This window comes from Acyrthosiphon pisum, chromosome A1 (genome assembly GCF_005508785.2).
Source record: "Acyrthosiphon pisum isolate AL4f chromosome A1, pea_aphid_22Mar2018_4r6ur, whole genome shotgun sequence".
NCBI lineage: Eukaryota > Metazoa > Arthropoda > Insecta > Hemiptera > Aphididae > Acyrthosiphon > Acyrthosiphon pisum.
Genome location: NC_042494.1, coordinates 93,191,331 through 93,210,414, shown reverse-complemented (window position 1 = coordinate 93,210,414; position 19,084 = coordinate 93,191,331). Strand labels below are relative to the sequence as shown.

General features: G+C 29.3%; 2 protein-coding genes across 2 annotated transcripts in view; both read right to left on the bottom strand.

The window, feature by feature from the left end:
* Positions 1 to 2,120, bottom strand: part of LOC103308433 — a 36,268-nt gene extending 34,148 nt beyond the window's left edge. Inside the window, exons 1-3 of the mRNA XM_029487807.1 lie at positions 1,638 to 2,120; positions 1,062 to 1,553; positions 597 to 980 (exon numbers count right to left, since the gene is read on the bottom strand). Coding sequence (XP_029343667.1) covers positions 597 to 980; positions 1,062 to 1,553; positions 1,638 to 2,086 — 1,325 coding nt within the window. The 5' untranslated portion in view covers positions 2,087 to 2,120. The remainder of the gene's footprint in view (positions 1 to 596; positions 981 to 1,061; positions 1,554 to 1,637) is intronic.
* Positions 2,121 to 2,555: 435 nt separating this feature from the next.
* LOC115033541 lies at positions 2,556 to 18,443 on the bottom strand. Its single transcript, XM_029486290.1, has 18 exons — positions 18,394 to 18,443; positions 18,166 to 18,301; positions 17,060 to 17,242; positions 16,852 to 16,981; positions 16,572 to 16,775; positions 15,685 to 15,810; positions 15,036 to 15,602; positions 12,724 to 12,879; positions 12,479 to 12,607; positions 8,219 to 9,145; positions 7,760 to 8,110; positions 7,186 to 7,552; positions 6,689 to 7,098; positions 5,405 to 6,595; positions 4,736 to 5,311; positions 3,974 to 4,642; positions 2,715 to 3,722; positions 2,556 to 2,632 (listed from the first exon to the last, which is right to left on the bottom strand). Exons 1-18 carry the CDS (start codon positions 18,441 to 18,443, stop codon positions 2,556 to 2,558), a joined length of 7,257 nt encoding a protein of 2,418 aa, XP_029342150.1.
* Positions 18,444 to 19,084: the final 641 nt, after the last annotated feature.

Below are 19,084 nucleotides of genomic sequence, written 5' to 3'. Positions count from 1 at the left end.
TGATGGAATCAGTTTTTTCAGTTAATATTTTATCTATTTTTGATGCGTCTTTTAGAACAGTAGGTAAATCTTTACCACTTTTATCGGATTTTATAGAATCTTTTGAAACTGATTTAGGGATAATCATTTTATCACAAGTAGGTTTGTCAGTATCTTTTTCACTTTTATCGGATTTTATTGATTCTACTGAGTCAGATTTAATTAGATCAGTTTTCTCCCCTGTACGTTTTTCTGTTATTGTTTCATGTGTGGTGGTTTCTTTGCTGTCAATTTGTGTCGTTATTAATTTTTTAGTATCATCTTTAGTGTCACTAATGATGGAATCAGTTTTTTCAGTTAATATTTTATCTATTTTTGATGCGTCTTTTAGAACAGTAGGTAAATCTTTGTCACTTTTATCGGATTTTATAGAATCTTTTGAAACTGATTTAGGTATAATTGCTTTATCACTAGTAGGTTTTTCAGTATCTTTTTCACTTTTATCGGATTTTATAGATTCTTTTGAAACTGATTTAGGTATAATCGTTTTATCACTAGTAGGTTTGTCAGTATTTTTTTCACTTTTATCGGATTTTATAGATTCATTTGAAACTGATTTAATTAGATCAGTTTTCTCCCCTGTACGTTTTTCTGTTATTGTTTCATGTGTGGTGGTTTCTTTGCTGTCAATTTGTGTCGTTATTAATTTTTTAGTATCATCTTTAGTGTCACTAATGATGGAATCAGTTTTTTCAGTTAATATTTTATCTATTTTTGATGCGTCTTTTAGAACAGTAGGTAAATCTTTGTCACTTTTATCGGATTTTATAGAATCTTTTGAAACTGATTTAGGTATAATTGCTTTATCACTAGTAGGTTTTTCAGTATCTTTTTCACTTTTATCGGATTTTATAGATTCTTTTGAAACTGATTTAGGTATAATCGTTTTATCACTAGTAGGTTTTTCAGTATCTTTTTCACTTTTATCGGATTTTATTGATCTTTTGAAACTGATTTAGGTATAATCGTGTTATCACTAGTAGGTTTTCAGTATCTTTTCACTTTTATCGGATTTTATTGATTCAATTGAGTCAGATTTTATTAAATCAGTTTTCTTCCCTGTATGTTTTTCTGTTATTGTTTCATGTGTGGTGGTTTCCTTGCTTTCAATTTGTGTCGTTATTAGTTTTTTAGTATCACTAACGATGGAGTCATGTTTGTCAGTTATTATTTTATCTAATGTTGTTCCATCCTTTATAACAGCGGATAAACCTTTATCGCTTTTATCAGATTTCACAGATTCCAAAGAATCAGATTTAGTTAAGCTCGTCTTATCAATTGTTGGTTTATCCGTATCTTTTTCAGTTTTTATTACATCGGTTTTTTCCCCCATATGTTTTTCTGTTATCGATTCATGTGTGATGGTTTGCTTACTGTCAATTTGTGTCGTAATTAATTTTTTAGTATCATCTTTATTGTCACTAATGATGGAATCAGTTTTTTCAGTTATTATATCATCCATTTTAGATGCGTCTTTTAGAACAGTAGGTAAATCTTTATCACTTTTATCGGATTTTATAGATTCTTTTGAAACTGATTTAGGTATAATCGTTTTATCACTAGTAGGTTTTTCAGTATCTTTTTCACTTATATCGGATTTTATTGATTCTACTGAGTCAGATTTAATTAGATCAGTTTTCTCCCCTGTATGTTTTTCTGTTATTGTTTCATGTGTGGTGGTTTCCTTGCTTTCAATTTGTGTCGTTATTAGTTTTTTAGTATCACTAACGATGGAGTCATGTTTGTCAGTTATTATTTTATCTAATGTTGTTCCATCCTTTATAACAGCGGATAAACCTTTATCGCTTTTATCAGATTTCACAGATTCCAAAGAATCAGATTTAGTTAAGCTCGTCTTAAGAATTGTTGGTTTATCTGTATCTTTTTCAGTTTTTATTACATCGGTTTTTTCCCCCATATGTTTTTCTGTTATCGATTCATGTGTGATGGTTTGCTTACTGTCAATTTGTGTCGTAATTAATTTTTTAGTATCATCTTTAGTGTCACTAATGATGGAATCAGTTTTTTCAGTTATTATATCATCCATTTTAGATGCGTCTTTTTGAACAGTAGGTAAATCTTTTTCAATTTTATCGGATTTTATAGAATCTTTTGAAACTGATTTAGGTATAATAGTTTTATCACTGGTAGGTTTGTCAGTATATTTTTCAGTTTTACCGGATTTTATTAATTTTACTGAGTCAGATTTAATTAGATCAGTTTTCTCCGCTGTATGTTTTTCTGTTATTGTTTCATGTGTGGTGGTTTCTTTGCTTTCAATTTGTGTCGTTATTAGTTTTTTAGTATCACTATCGATGGAGTCAGGTTTGTCAGTTATTATTTTATCTAATGTTGTTCCATCCTTTATAACAGCGGATAAACCTTTATCGCTTTTATCAGATTTCACAGATTCCAATGAATCAGATTTAGTTTAAGCTTGTCTTATCAAATCGTTGGTTTATCTATATCTTTTTCAGTTTTTATTACATCGGTTTTTTCCCCCATATGTTTTTCTGTTATCGATTCATGTGTGATGGTTTGCTTACTGTCAATTTGTGTCGTAAATAATTTTTTAGTATCATCTTTAGTGTCACTAATGATGGAATCAGTTTTTTCAGTTAATATTTTATCCATTTTAGATGCGTCTTTTAGAACAGTAGGTAAATCTTTATCACTTTTATCGGATTTTATAGATTCTTTTGAAACTGATTTAGGTATAATCGTTTTATCACTAGTAGGTTTTTCAGTATCTTTTTCACTTTTATCGGATTTTATTGATTCTATTGAGTCAGATTTTCTTAAATCAGTTTTCTCACCGGTATGTTTTTCTGTTATTGTTTCATCTGTGGTGGTTTCCTTGCTTTCAATTTGTGTCGTTATTAGTTTTTTAGTATCACTAACGATGGAGTCAGGTTTGTCAGTTATTATTTTATCTAATGTTGTTCCATCCTTTATAACAGTGGATAAATCTTTATCGCTTTTATCAGATTTTACAGATTCCAAAGAATCAGATTTAGTTAAGCTTGTCTTATCAATCGTTGGTTTATCTAAATCTTTTTCAGTTTTTATTACATCAGTTTTTTCCCCGATATGTTTTTCTGTTATCGATTCATATGTGATGGTTTGCTTACTGTCAATTTGTGTCGTAATTAATTTTTTAGTATCATCTTTAGTGTCACTAATGATGGAATCAGTTTTTTCAGTTATTATATCATCGATTTTAGATAAGTCTTTTAGAACAGTAGGTATATCTTTATCACTTTTATCGGATTTTATAGAATCTTTTGAAACTGATTTAGGTATAATCGTTTTCTCACTAGTAGGTTTTTCAGTATCTTTTTCACTTTTATCGGATATTATTGATTCTATTGAGTCAGATTTTATTAAATCAGTTTTCTCCCCGGTATGTTTTTCTGTTATTGTTTCATGTGTGGTGATTTCCTTGCTTTCAATTTGTGTCGTTATTAGTTTTTTAGTATCACTAACGATGGAGTCATGTTTGTCAGTTATTATTTTATCTAATGTTGTTCCATCCTTTATAACAGTGGATAAATCTTTATCGCTTTTATCAGATTTCACAGATTCCAAAGAATCAGATTTAGTTAAGCTTGTCTTATCAATCGTTGGTTTATCTATATCTTTTTCAGTTTTTATTACATCAGTTTTTTCCCCGATATGTTTTTCTGTTATCGATTCATGTGTGATGGTTTGCTTACTGTCAATTTGTGTCGTAATTAATTTTTTAGTATCATCTTTAGTGTCACTAATGATGGAATCAGTTTTTCAGTTATTATATCATCCATTTTAGATGCGTCTTTTTGAACAGTAGGTAAATCTTTTTCAATTTTATCGGATTTTATAGAATCTTTTGAAACTGATTTAGGTATAATAGTTTTATCACTGGTAGGTTTGTCAGTATATTTTTCAGTTTTACCGGATTTTATTAATTTTACTGAGTCAGATTTAATTAGATCAGTTTTCTCCGCTGTATGTTTTTCTGTTATTGTTTCATGTGTGGTGGTTTCTTTGCTTTCAATTTTAGTCGTTATTAGTTTTTTAGTATCACTAACGATGGAGTTATGTTTGTCAGTTATTATTTTATCTAATGTTGTTCCATCCTTTGTAACAGTGGATAAATCTTTATCGTTTTTATCAGATTTCACAGATTCCAAAGAATCAGATTTAGTTAAGCTTGTCTTATCGCTCGTTGGTTTATCTGAATCTTTTTCAGTTTTTATTACATCAGTTTTTTCTCCGATATGTTTTTCTGTTATCGATTCATGTTTGATGGTTTGCTTACTGTCAATTTGTGTCGTAATTAATTTTTTAGTATCATCTTTTGTGTCACTAATGATGGAGTCAGATTTGTCAGTTATTATTTTATCTAATGTTGTTCCATCCTTTATAACAGCGGATAAACCTTTATCGCTTTTATCGGATTTCACAGATTTAGTTAAGCTCGTCTTATCACTCGTTGGTTTATCTGAATCTTTTTCAGTTTTTATTACATCAGTTTTTTCTCCGATATGTTTTTCTGTTATTGTTTCATGTGTGGTGGTTTCTTTGCTTTCAATTTTAGTCGTAATTAATTTTTTAGTATCATCTTTAGTGTCACTAATGATGGAATCAGTTTTTTCAGTTAATATTTTATCCATTTTAGATGCGTCTTTTAGAACAGTAGGTAAATCTTTATCACTTTTATCGGATTTTATAGATTCTTTTGAAACTGATTTAGGTATAATCGTTTTATCACTAGTAGGTTTTTCAGTATCTTTTTCACTATTATCGGACTTTATAGATTCTTTTGATCCTGATTTAGGTATAATCGTTTTATCACTAGTAGGTTTGTCAGTATCTTTTTCACTATTATCGGATTTTATTGATTCTACTGAGTCAGATTTAATTAGATCAGTTTTCTCCCCTGTATGTTTTTCTGTTATTGTTTCATGTGTGGTGGTTTCCTTGCTTTCAATTTGTGTCGTTATTAGTTTTTTAGTATCACTAACGATGGAGTCATGTTTGTCAGTTATTATTTTATCTAATGTTATTCCATCCTTTATAACAGCGGATAAACCTTTATCGCTTTTATCAGATTTCACAGATTCCAAAGAATCAGATTTAGTTAAGCTCGTCTTATCAATCGCTGGTTTATCTGTATCTTTTTCAGTTTTTATTACATCAGTTTTCTCCCCTGTATGTTTTTCTGTTATTGTTTCATGTGTGGTGGTTTCTTTGCTTTCAATTTTAGTCGTAATTAATTTTTTAGTATCATCTTTAGTGTCACTAATGATGGAATCAGTTTTTTCAGTTAATATTTTATCCATTTTAGATGCGTCTTTTAGAACAGTAGGTAAATCTTTATCACTTTTATCGGATTTTATAGATTCTTTTGAAACTGATTTAGGTATAATCGTTTTATAACTAGTAGGTTTTTCAGTATCTTTTTCACTTTTATCGGATTTTATTGATTCTACTGAGTCAGACTTAATTAGATCAGTTTTCTCCCCTGTACGTTTTTCTGTTATTGTTTCATGTGTGGTGGTTTCTTTGCTTTCAATTTGTGTCGTTATTAGTTTTTTAGTATCATCTTTAGTGTCACTAATGATGGAATCAGTTTTTTCAGTTAATATTTTATCCATTTTAGATGCGTCCTTTATGAAAGTAAGTAAATCTTTATTACTTTTATCTGATGTAGTTGATTTTTCAGAGTCATATTTAAAACTAGTTTTATTACTTGTTGGTCCGTCAGTATCTATTTCGTGTTCAATTTCAGTGTTTTCTTTTTCCGAAATAATAAATTGTTGTAATTTCTCTTTAATATCAGTTAAGTTTGATTTTTCACTATTTTTTTGTGTTTCGTTGTCGGTTTTTTGGTTTTCAAATATTACTTTATTTTTTGTTTTTAATATCATAGCAGTTTCAGTTGTTGTTTGTTGTGTTTGAGGTTTGCTATTTTTTAATATTTCATTTTCATGTTCATTTGAGTATTTAGATGTTACTTGTTTGGATATAAATTCTTTAACTGTGCTCGATTCATCTTCTATATGTTCCTTATCGATGGATGCTGTCCTAATTGTTTTAAAGTGATTTAGTTTCTTTTCGTTCTCATTTTGGTTTTTTGTTATGTTGTCATTTTTCTCTTCTACTAATTTATCTACCCATTTATAAAACTCATCAAAATGTATTTTATCGGTTTCCATACCTTCGATGTATTGTTTAGCTTTGTCATTTTCCACTGTTAATTGTTCTTTTACCTTTTCATTTTTCAGTTCTGTCGTCTCTGAATGAAGTTCATTTTTTTGTTTTATTAATTTTTCTGCTTTATTCTCAAAATGTTTCTTTTGCTGTTTAATGCTTTCTTCTCTATCTTTTTTTTTCAAGTTTTCAAATTGGATTGTTTCATCTTTCATTAGTTTATCCTCTGTATGCGTTGTGCAATAAATATCTGTGGTTTTTATCTCCTTATGTTCTTTATTTGTTTTTAGTATGAATGTTTTTGTATGTCTCTCAGTTTTTTCGTACGATTCGTAGGAAGTGGTAGTTATATTTATTTTATCTATATCGTTTTCAGTATTTATATCTAACTTTTTATATAGGTTATTAGTATTTTTTAGGTCACCTACTATCTGTTTTCCTACAGTATTGATACTTGAATCATCTTTTTGTAAAATCGTTTTCTGGTTTTCTGTTATAATTGGTTTTACTTCTGATTTTATTGTTAAATTCGTTATTATTGAATTTACTTTGGTTGGTAGTGTTTTAATTTCTGTTGAAGAAGTTGCTACAGTTTGTTTAATATCTATAATTGTACTATTATTAGTTTTATCTACGTTTGTTTTATCAGTTGTTAGTATGTTTGTATGTATTTGTTTTTCCACGTTATTAGTCGAAGTTACAGGTCTATTATTTTGATTTGTATCTGTGTCTATCTTAAATTGTTCTTTAATGTTTGTACCCTTTTCAAAACTATCCTCTATGTCCTTTTTAGTGTCTTTTTCTTTATTATACTTACATTGTTCTATACTCTCATTTTTAATATTGTTCTTTATGAATGACTCCCTTTTTAAAATCGGGGTTTGTGGAGTTATATTAGATTTTAGATCATTTTTAATATTATTTTTTTTAACATTTTTATTTTTATTCGACTCTGTTTCTCCACTTCCTTGCTTTGGACCTTGATTTATTATGTCAATTGCTCTATCACCTCCTTCATTCTCATTTTTCTTTCCTGACATATCATTTACATCCATTTTTTTTACAATACTTGTTAGTGTCATCGTTATATCTTTTAATCCTTTTTCTATTGTTTTAGGGATAAAAGATAATGATTTATCTTTTTTAGCGTTGTTTGTTTCATTTTCTTCGTCATCTACAATATCAAAATCTATATCTTTTGGATCATCTTTACTATCATTATCTTCTTTTCCAACGTTAGTTTGCGATAGGTCTAAAGCCTTTTTTAAATGCTCCCGAGTAAATTTTACAAAAATATCTGATTCGTCTTCTTCATCTTCTTCATAAAATATTTTTTTATTTTTGTCATTCGTATCTTTTTTTAATATTTCATTATTTCCAGTTTTATATTTTTCAATATTTAATTGTTCATTCTCTTTCAAATTTGTTGTTTTAATATTATTATTGTTTATTTTTTGTTTTATTGGTGCTATTGAACCTATGATATTTGTTGTTATATTATAGAGTTCAGTATTTTGTAAATCACCTGTGTCATCATCTTTTTTGGTAATTGGTTTTACACGTTTAGGAGTTATAATTTCTTCCACTACAGGCGTTTTGTTGCTATATTTATCATCGTTTGTATTAGTTTCATTCAGTAATACTCTATACATTCTTTCTTGTTCTATCTCATCTTCATCTATTAATTTTTTCAATTCCTTAGAAATACCTGTGACTTTTATTGGTTCCATAATACTTTCTTCTTTTCTATACCCCGTGTCTATATATTTTTTTTCAATTTTATCTTCAGTACATTTCTTAGGTGATTGTTGTAATCTATCTGTCGTGTCTACTTTTTTTAAATTTTCATCAGCTTTCTCAGCTATTATATATTTTTCTAAATTTTTTAAACATGAATTATTAACACTTTTATCGTGTTTATCAATTATTTTGTCAAAGCTCTGCAACATGTTTGTTTCGATGTTAACAATTTGCAATAATTTGCTTTCTAGCTCTGAATTATTATTCGACGACATATCTACAACCTTTTCTAAATGATCCAATACGCATTTTTCTGTTTTAATTACTTCATCTAGTTTTGATTGTATATTCATTGTATTTGTATCATATTGCTTATGTTTTTTTTCGATATCAACATGTATAGTTTTATGTTCCTCTGGAAGTACTATTCCCGATATAAACGGTTTTACTGATGGTTTTCTTTTCGGTGATTGTTGGGACGTCACGTTTTCCGTTCCTGCTCCAGATTTCTCCAGTTGCATTATCATTTTTTTTACGTCTACTGTTGTGTCCATATTTTTTTGAACTTTGTTTGATTCGATTGGACTGTTGGCTACATCAATTTTTTTCACATTATCAGTTATAGTAGCAACATCACTTGTCACTGTCCCGAAAGGAGATAATGCTATAGATTCCATAAATATTATTGGGCTATTTCCGGCGTCATACATTCCAATTTTCTTCTTTATTTCTTTTATTTCATTTGTAGAAAGTCCGACTTCATCAGGCTGAATTGGACTTAATCCATTATCAGTCAGCTCTGCTTCTTCATCAAAAGCTGTATCTGTATGTTTAGGTTTTGTTTTTAGTCCTGAACTAGTTAAAGTATCAGAATATTCCCTAGTCAGACTAATTCCAGTATCATGATGAGATACACTTTTATCCGTTAACGGGCTATCAAATGCAGGTGAGTCATCGTGATGTTTTATAAATTGAACTTGTTCGAAAATGTCTCTTTTTGGTTGATCAAAAAAAGGGTGCAATACAACCGACCGTTCCTCAAATTCCTCATCAATGTCCGCCAACGATTTATGATTTTTCGGCTTCGATAAATTTGGCGTTTCAATGCCGTTGAGATGTTCACCAAAACCATGAGTGTCCAACAAGTCATCATTGTCCTGTGACCATAATGCTACGACCAAAATCAACGTATGACTAATTTTTTTTTTTTACTATCTAACATTTAAACTGCCAGTCGGTCCATAACAAATTGTTCCAAAGGATTTGATGTGAAATGATAAGTATTTAAGTTTTATGTTTGTGTGGGTGTCTGTGTGTATTTTTGTGTAATTAAATAGAAAACCGCGAAAAAGCGAGACAATATAGTATTATAGCTCTTCATTCCCAAGCAAGGTTCTACTAAACAATGTAGCATCAGCGATTTGAGTGTGCAATTAATATACTGTGGTTTGTTTGTTCACTTTTCTGTTGGTAATCTTGTGTGCCGGTGGTGCTTTGATTTCGATGAATATAGGTTAGGTTAGGTTTGATAAATAATTTGTCATTCATATTTGATTCTAAACTTTGTTTTTAAAATTTCTTTACTTCCTATTGAATAGGTACGTTTTAATTTTCTCCAATTTTTAAACCTCAATAATTTTATTTTCAATATTATTTAAATTATCATTATTTGTGCATATATATAAGTGCTTGTACCTAAGTGTGTGTGGGTTAGTGTGTACGTCTTAAAGCCTTCACTTAAATAAATAATTTAATTCAATTTTTTCAAAGTTTATAGTGTTTATCTTGTATATAAACGTAAGTACTTTACTCTAATAATACTTATATGTATTAAAATATCAAACACAATATTAAATTGGACATTTATACATATTATGTATTCTCTAGACTATATGTAAGTGATATATTGTAGAGTACCTAGGTAGTTGATTAAAATTTATGGAAAAGTTAGTTTTACCATTAGACTTATATTTTTCTTACATTGCACCAAAGCATGGAATCAAATATCAATTATTATTATATTATTATCCAACCTCAAGAAAAAAAGTATTTTGAATTGTTTAATAATATTTCAAAAAATATGAAATTGTTATAGGACATTTTTAATTAATTAATTTTTTGAATCATCCAAATATTTATTTACTACAATAGTTAAATTTCTGATCCAAATTTATTTTTTTAAGAAATTAAAATTGACACCTTAAATTACATTTTAAATAAGCTTTATAATTTATATTTTTGGTTTTATTTTGTTTTATTATTAAATATAATACTATGATTCATAATAAGAATATAATATAGGTACATATACTTAAATAAGTCCTAGTTTTTATATTTTTTTATGTATTTAAAAGTAGTTTTTCAGTAAAAGTAATGTAATTTAATTTTTCTTTTACTATTTTCGAGAATAATATGATTTTTATATTATTTTTTAAATATATATAGTACAAGACGTCAAGTGATTTAAATATACCTATTATAAAACATTAATATTTTAAATTTATAATAATTTTAGTTAAAATGATTGTATAATATGAGCATTTATTTTTTAATAATAATAATATGATCACAAAACAATCGCCGATACTATTGAGTCATAGATTCATTGTTAAAATTAATATAACGTATTTTTATACACTTTTATTAATAATTCAGAGAAAAAAATGTTATCAAAGATGTGCACTACTGTCATTTTATGTTTGTTTTAAAGTGATTTTTAATTAATATTCTACACAATAGTAGGGTAGGTATAGGGATATAATCATGCATTTAAATGTATTAAATATTTATTCTTGTATAAATGAAATAAAATATGAACATAAAATTAATTGATAATTTCAATCAGGTTTTTCTAAAATAATCAATTTTATTAACCATTATTTCTATATTCATGATTTTAATCCCATCTATGTAGAAAAGCATATTAATATACATTATAAATAAATATAAGTATATAATGTAAAAATTATTTTACCCATTAAACCATATATACGTGTCACTTAATTAATAAATACATAGCCTGCAGTTACAGAGTTAAACTTTTTGTGCGTTTTGTTTATGAAATTGGCTTATTATTTATGATTAAAAAATAGAACAAAAATCAAAGCACCGTAAAAAAGTTTAAATACATTTTAAAACAGAAAAGTTATACAAAAATACATAATATAAAAGCGGCTTATAGAAGGGCTCTAATGTTAGGCTTAGTAAAATTTGAAAAGTCCTTTGAAAATAAAATCCAATATAGGTCACGTAAGTGTTGGTACAAAAGCTTGAGATAAATATCTTAAATAAAATTTATAAAGCCAACAACCCTTGTCACCGCAAAAGCCATAAAAAATATTAATCAAATAATAAATTCAAACATAAAAAGAAAAATATTTATTCTATTTTTTTTTTTTTTTTTGTTATGATATCGATATGAATAAACCCAACTGAATGATGATTGAATGGATCAAAGGATAATATTGTGCTGCAAACAACTATAATCGTACATTCGTACTTATTAGGTACTGACGATAATTAAAAACAAATAACTATAAAAGTAAAAAAAAAAATTGATTGATGAATTTATTTTGTTTGATTAATTATCAATTAACAACGAACTAAATACCTAGTTATTAGTAATAACTGTGACATTACAACTTAAAAGAATTTGTTTTTACTCATTTTCATTGTTCGCAGCACCGATAAACAGGATTAGTTATCACGTATTCAAGCCACTCATACACAAAAACATAGGCTATGTTAATTATTTTACTTGAAACTGTTTAAACTGTATGTAACAAACGCAAGCCGGTGTACAGTTTTATTTTTGGAAGTTAAAAATTAATTTTTTCATTCAACAAATTAAATTGTACCTACCTAGTTATAACCAGTATAGCCATAACTTACCTACCTAGTTATCATTTTAAAGTGAATTATAAAATACATAATAAATTATAATCGTAAGTATATATACCTAAGTACCTAACAAAAATAAAATAAAATTGAGTACCTATTTATTTATTTATTCATTTTTTTTGATTTGACAATGTGATATAGCTTTAATCTCGTTTCTATGTTTGGAAATTAATTACAAATAAAATATCTAAATTGGTACTTACGGTCTTATGATAACTTTCAATGTGTGAATTTTAAACTACACTTGTTATTATATTATGGGCACACGACACTAAGCTTCAAGTCTGTTTCGTTGAAAAAGTAAATGTGATATTTTGTATCTATCCCCTTCACAGGTCGACTGATACTCCCCCACCCTTTCCAAAACATTTGTTCCTGTGTAATGTGATTATCTCGTTAGCGAAGAATGAAGCCATTGTTTTAATAAGAAACCTTAAACGATAGCCTAAACTAACGTCGACCTATTTTTGTGTATATTCACACTGTTAATATTAATTTAATAATAATAATATCATAGTGAAAAAATTACAAAACGTTTACGGCTTGCGTTTTCGTACACTTTCAATACAGTAAAACGGTCCAAAACAAAATAATGTTCACTTACCTGTTTGCGGTTCTTTTTCGGGTACGGTTTCTGACTGGCGTTGTTTAGATTCATTTTGTTGCTCTATGTCTTTGAACTCCGCAGGGCTAGGTGGAGGAGTTCTAGATGACTGAGGCGATAGTAGTTCAGCTGGAAATAAAATAAATTATAGTTATTATTAATCTTTGTAATAATAATTATTATTAAATACAATAACAATTGATATTATTGTTGATAAAATATTAATAATATATTTTACGGCTTACTTTTGTCTTCTACTTTTGGTCCAGTCGAATCTAATTTCACCAAACCTTGAGAAACTTCTTCAAACAATATAGAATCACGTCTTATTTGCTCATTTGTGTCCTTGGTCAATTCAATGCTAGGCCTTATATCTGATTTTGTATCAGAAAGTTTTGCATCTAATAACATTATAACAGGGATTATAGTAATGTAATAGAAAATTAGTTATTGAAACAATTTTACGTAAATAAATAAATGATTAATTATTATTGAATTTTTAAAAATAAATATATTATATTATAAACAATTAATTATTGTTAAACGCATTTAAAAAAATGTGTAGTTGGCTAGTATAATAGTTATATTTTTATAAATTTTATTTATAGATATTTGAAAATATCAAACTTTTCAATTTTTTTCGATTTATGTATGATAACAATAATATGTTTGTTATTAGATTAAAATGAAATCTTGAAAATGTAATTGGAGATTCCACATAAGTTTTTCTTACATCAGTAAAAAATTATTTAAAATACATAAGCAGGATTTTTTCTTAACGAGCGTCTAAAGTTAAATCTTGGTTTTAAATTTTTATAACTTTTTTTCCAAAATACTAAAATTTGTAACTTATTTTAAAGTTAAAAATGTATTATATAGTTATTTATAAGTAATTCTTATGCTTAATAATTTCAAAAATCAATATGCAACATTTATTTTTTAAGAAATTTAAAGTTTAAATCGTATACGAAAAATAGATAACGTGAATAAATGTATAGTTAAAAATAAATGTTAAGTTGTAATTCAAAAAGATTATTAACCACACCAGTGGGGGGGGTCTGAAACTTTTGCGTAAATTATTAGGTATACTTTACTCTACATAAAAATCAATTTCACATTGACATTTTAAAATATTTAGAATTATTTTAAGCTAACTATTGCCAATTTATAGCATGAACATATTATTCAATATTCACCATTCTACGCGGTAGCCGTTAAGTCGATTTTGACTCAACATTTAATAACAATAACATAATATGTCATAATATGATATAATTAATAATATAATAAATGTAATATTTTGAGCAAAAATTAATTCAACCTACCACGTAATACTAAATAATAGTAAAATAAATTACCAATAGCAATATAAATATAATATAATATAATACACGTAATTATATAGTCCAATAGACCGTCTTCGCTCAGAATTGTTTTTCATATGCAATGATTTATCATTAAATTTAAATTTAACCCTTACAGTTACCCATTCGACTCACTCGGCCAGTAGCGTAGACGTGATATCTGAAAGGGGGGGGGGGATCAAAAAGATAAAACGACATAGCTAAATGGGAGGGAAAAATTAGAAAATACCCCACCCTCTCAAAACGTTTTATTTAAGTAGTAAAATATTTAACAATAAAGAACAATGAATATAATTTGAATTGATTCAAAATTCATATTAAACACAATATTATGGAAAATTATCCACCCAAAGGCAATTGGTCAACTCCCTTCTATACGCCACTGCACTTGACCCCTATACTACCTACCTACCAAGCAGAGCTAGTCAGGTAGGTTAAGTTTTATTTTTTATATGAAACTTGACTAACGTGTTATTTCTAAACAGCACGTAATGAAAACCATATATTAAACCAATTATTTTAGATTCTGAGTGGAACGATGAATGTATTGATTTTACAATGATGTGTGTTTTTTATTTTTTATTTTTATTTTTATTTTTGTGTCTGTCATCACGGTTTGGGGCAGTAAAACTGCTTTGATTTTCTTCAACAGTATCTTGTTTGATGGGAAAGTGAATCTACTTGGTGCATTCGGGAGGTCAAAATTTGAAATTTCCAATAGTTTTCAAAAACGCCGTGAAAAACAAAAGAAAAATTAAGGACCTAGACTGACATACCGTCTCCGCTCAGAATCGTTTTTCTTATACAATGATATTATATCATCGAATTCAAATTTAATAACATCCATTATACAGTGGCCCACTTGTAATCTACTGTACAGCAGAGTGAGATCCACTTACCCACCTTTTTATTATTATTTTTTTAAATTTATATACGGTTGATCGGTTTCTCGCGCCAGTTGGATTTTAACAAAATGCTAGTGTAAGCTTATTGGCTTTGAACTATCCTAGTGTTGGCTTTTGGTCTTATTTGTTATTTTCATATTTTTCTTCACTTATTATTATATCTTTATATAGCTATTTAAAAATAACAAACAATCAGTTGTCATACCTATTTATAATGATTAATTAGTAATTAGTATTATATTAGTTAGTTTGTGTATAATATATAGGTAGTTCCTATTATAATATCACCTTCTGCCGACGTCGTATCCCTCTTTGTGACCGACTTTTCGGTTTCAATTATCGTCGTCGAATCTTTTCCATGTCCTGCAGGTACGGTGATAATATCTTCCGTCTTTTTCTGTATGATTTCCTTGACGGGTATGCCTTGCTCGAACGACAATCTCTTTTCGTGAAACGTCAGGCTCGTTGCGTCCACGTCTACTTCCGCGTCGATAGGTTTTTCGTCGATCGACGGCATCTTTTTATCTTCCAACATGACCGATTTGTCTTTGACCGGGATATCTTCGTGGAGCACCTGTTCGATCGACACGCCCCTCTCGAATGACATGCGTTTGTGTTCGAACGACACCTCGGTGGGTTCGATCGGTTCGCCGGCGGGCACGTCCGCGGGTTTTAATGCCATCTGGACCGCGTCGTCTGCCCTGGTAAACGGTTCATATTTCTTGTCGATGACCACCGGTTCGCCGTTCAACCGTTGTTCGATTTCCATACGTCTCTCGGTCACGGTTTTGACGATCTCATCTTCGATCACAGCCTTCTCTTCGGCGGCGTATTTGTTGTTCGGAGATTGATAGCCTAAATGTGACATTATAATATTATATGCACGTAAATATTGTACATGGACGTATTTTATAATCGTTATATTAATTGTTAATACTTTGATGTGTTTCTGGTTCGGCGTAAATGCCGTTTTGCGAAGGATAGTGCCCGATCTCCGCAAAATTACACTTCTCCACTACATCAACTCTACCTATATTGTTTAAAGCTCTTTCTAAAGCTATGACTGTTCAAACAAAAATTAATTACTTAATATTAGTATGAATAAATAATGTGGGTAGTCAAACAATTATTATATGTAGTATGAACCTATTGTCACTATGTAATGACAATATTATGTATTATGTATTTATAAGAAAAATATTTTTAAAATAAAATAAAATCGTTAGTAAATTTGTTGTTTTTTTTTTTTTTTTTTATTGAAGATTCGTATTACAAAAATGTAATGTTTGCTAATACCGAGGCCGGATAAGGTAGTGGCAAAAAGTGTGCCAAGCTCCTTGATCACCAAGTGCAAGGTTTTTAAAGCGCATATAATTTAAAAGTTTCATCTATAATATATTTTATACTTTTAGGTATAAATCACTATAATGAACTAAAGAATATTGATTTTGTACTAAAAAATATTTTTATCAGCAGTATAGTATTGCGTATGGTGAATCACCATATCTAACCATTGGTGATGAATAATCGTTTATAATAATATACATTCAACAATAATTGAACTAATTGAAGTATACAAACTAATATAGGTAATAGGAATTATTATTTTATCTGGAATTATAGAATATTAGGTAGGTACTCATTGTAGTTATTTTTAAGGGAAATTAAGTTCAAGTAGGATCCTTCCTCAGACAAAGTTTGGTAAAAACTAAAGCCTAAAAAATGAATAATTAATTGTATATTATAATGTACAAATGTATGGTGAGATATATGTTTTTTTTTTTGTAAATGTCGAAAAATTGTAAGTTAGCATAATTATAGTACCTGAATCTTGACCAGATATTTCGTTCATCCACAAGTTCAGCATACTCATACACTGTTGACCGCTACTATCTGGGTATTCTCTCTGAATTTGAGCTATATCTGACGATTGGAAACCCAATTCGTGGGCCAGGTTAATCCAATCATCAGACACGAAATTACTAATATCGGTTATCCTCAGTTCGGCACGTTTGTGTGACTCGGTGTCTGCGCGGACAAATGTTATATTTAAGCGACGTATAAATTATTAATAATTCTCGTAAAAATAATGTATTATATTTACTCGAATCGCGGGTGTACGTGTAATTATTGTAATGCTCGTCGGCATTAACGTCTGTGTCATGTACAATGTTTTCGGGCAGTCCGAATTGCAAAACGCAAACTGGCGTTTGTGCTGGCTCGTTTTTAGAAACCTATATAAAACACGACGCACGTAAATTATTTTGTCATAATAATAACTTGATTTTTATTCTCCCGGGAAAATCGCGTACTTTTGGTTCTTTCATTATGATGGTCCACGAACGTGGTTCGGCACTGGGGTCTTTCACCCGCATGGTGAATGGTAATCTGTTTTCTTTGAACGCCCGCACCACCAGTCTGAGCTGTTCGCCGGACTTGGTGACTGGAACGAGGTTTCCTGCGAATTCGACGTACACGGGCTTGCCTTCCAGAACCTAAGGCAGAATAAAAAAAACTCGCGTCAGTTAGGTACGGAACATGTAATAAAACAATATGTGCAGAGCCCTATTTAGGAATCTTGGGACCCAGGGCTAATTTTTAGGTGTGGTCCGTTAATTTAAATTATAAATTCTGTTATTTTGCTGTATAGTTTTTATATTCAATTTATTTTTAAGATTAGAAAATATAAATTATACCATAATATTATGTTAGTCTAAATATAATTGTTTGATTTTGATATAAATACACAGTATACAACTATATTACAGTAATATATGGGGAGTGGGGACCCTAATTATGTCGGGGCCTGCCCCCCCTCCTTAGCAAGGCTTTGACAATATGCGGTTGAATATTTTGATAATATATATCCAGAAATATACGAACAAAAATAACATAAAAGTAAATAATATTTTAGTGTTGCGTTTCATAAAACCTAAACTTTTAGTGATTTATTTACGGTGGTTGAAATGTGATGTTCAGGGGGTGAATCCCGAAATATTTGTACGGGAAAAATCGCTTGAGAAGAATACCATTAAAAGTTATACTAGGGCCGGGCATGTAGCGTATCTAGGATTTTTTCAAGAGGGGGATATACAATTTTTAATAGACATTCAGTATACACATTTTATATTCATGTTATTATGTACATATTGTATTGTGTACAACATTTGGCCTTTGGGGGGGAGGATATAACCCCCATAAGACCCCCGTAGATACACAACTGTACTGGGGTAGGATATGGGTGGTTACCATTGTTATGACATGGCATTTTTCTAAGTCAAGCCTCAGAAACTTAGACAAAAATGTTCTGCAAAATATAGGTATTATACTAATAATATCGATGTTGGTTATTTTTTCAATCGGTAAACCTCGGCGATGATGTATATACCTGTTCGTTATAGTATTATACACAACGTACCTCGACATCTCTACTGTTCGAAACTTCGGTGAAATGTTCTTTGTGTTCCAAGGTCTTGTCTTCCCTGTCGTCCGTCATGCAGAACAACCGTATTCGAGCTTCGTTTGTGTCCGTTCGTTTAGCGAACACCACGAATCTGAAATAAAATTGAAAAAAAACGGGGGAGGGGTGGTTACAAATGAAGTCATTATCACACCGTCCGCCCCGGAACAAAACGATTTCAATTACTTGGCCATAAACGGCACGTGTATGGCCTCCCGATATAGTTCAGTGGCCATTTTCGAAGCGTCCGCCACGTTTCGGCAGTCCATCAGCCAAAATCGCGCCGACACAGTTGTCGTGAACGATACGCAATCGTTGATAAACGTAAGAGGCGTCGAGCCCGTGACGTCCTCCCATTGTGCTCTGGATGTTCCTCCTGCAATAGCAATACGTATACGCACGTGATAAGAAATGTCGAACACTCGAATATTTTCATTGTATATAATTATAGTGAATAATGATTTTTTTTTTTTTGAAATTCGGTATAATATATTATATAAGAGAAGTTAGATGTCACAGAAAATATAATGAAGTAACTCGGGTGAGGTCCACAAAAGCCAATATTTCTACCACACTTAAATCGTCATTCCACATCATATACAAAGCGAACTTGAAACTACAAGTTTTTAAGCAAAGCAAAAACTAGTGTTGTTGTTTTATTTGTTTATTCGTTTAAGCTTAAATTAATAATTTTGTTTCAGAAAAGATCACGTTTCATAAATGTTTAAAAATCAAAGATAGAAATTCATTTTACATTTTTTTTTTTTAATACATATTTTCAAAAAGACGTTTAAAAATCATCGAATAAATCACATCCAAAAGTTGTTGTGTGGAATAAATATAAAAAAGAAAAGAAAAAGAAAGAAATAAAGAAAAT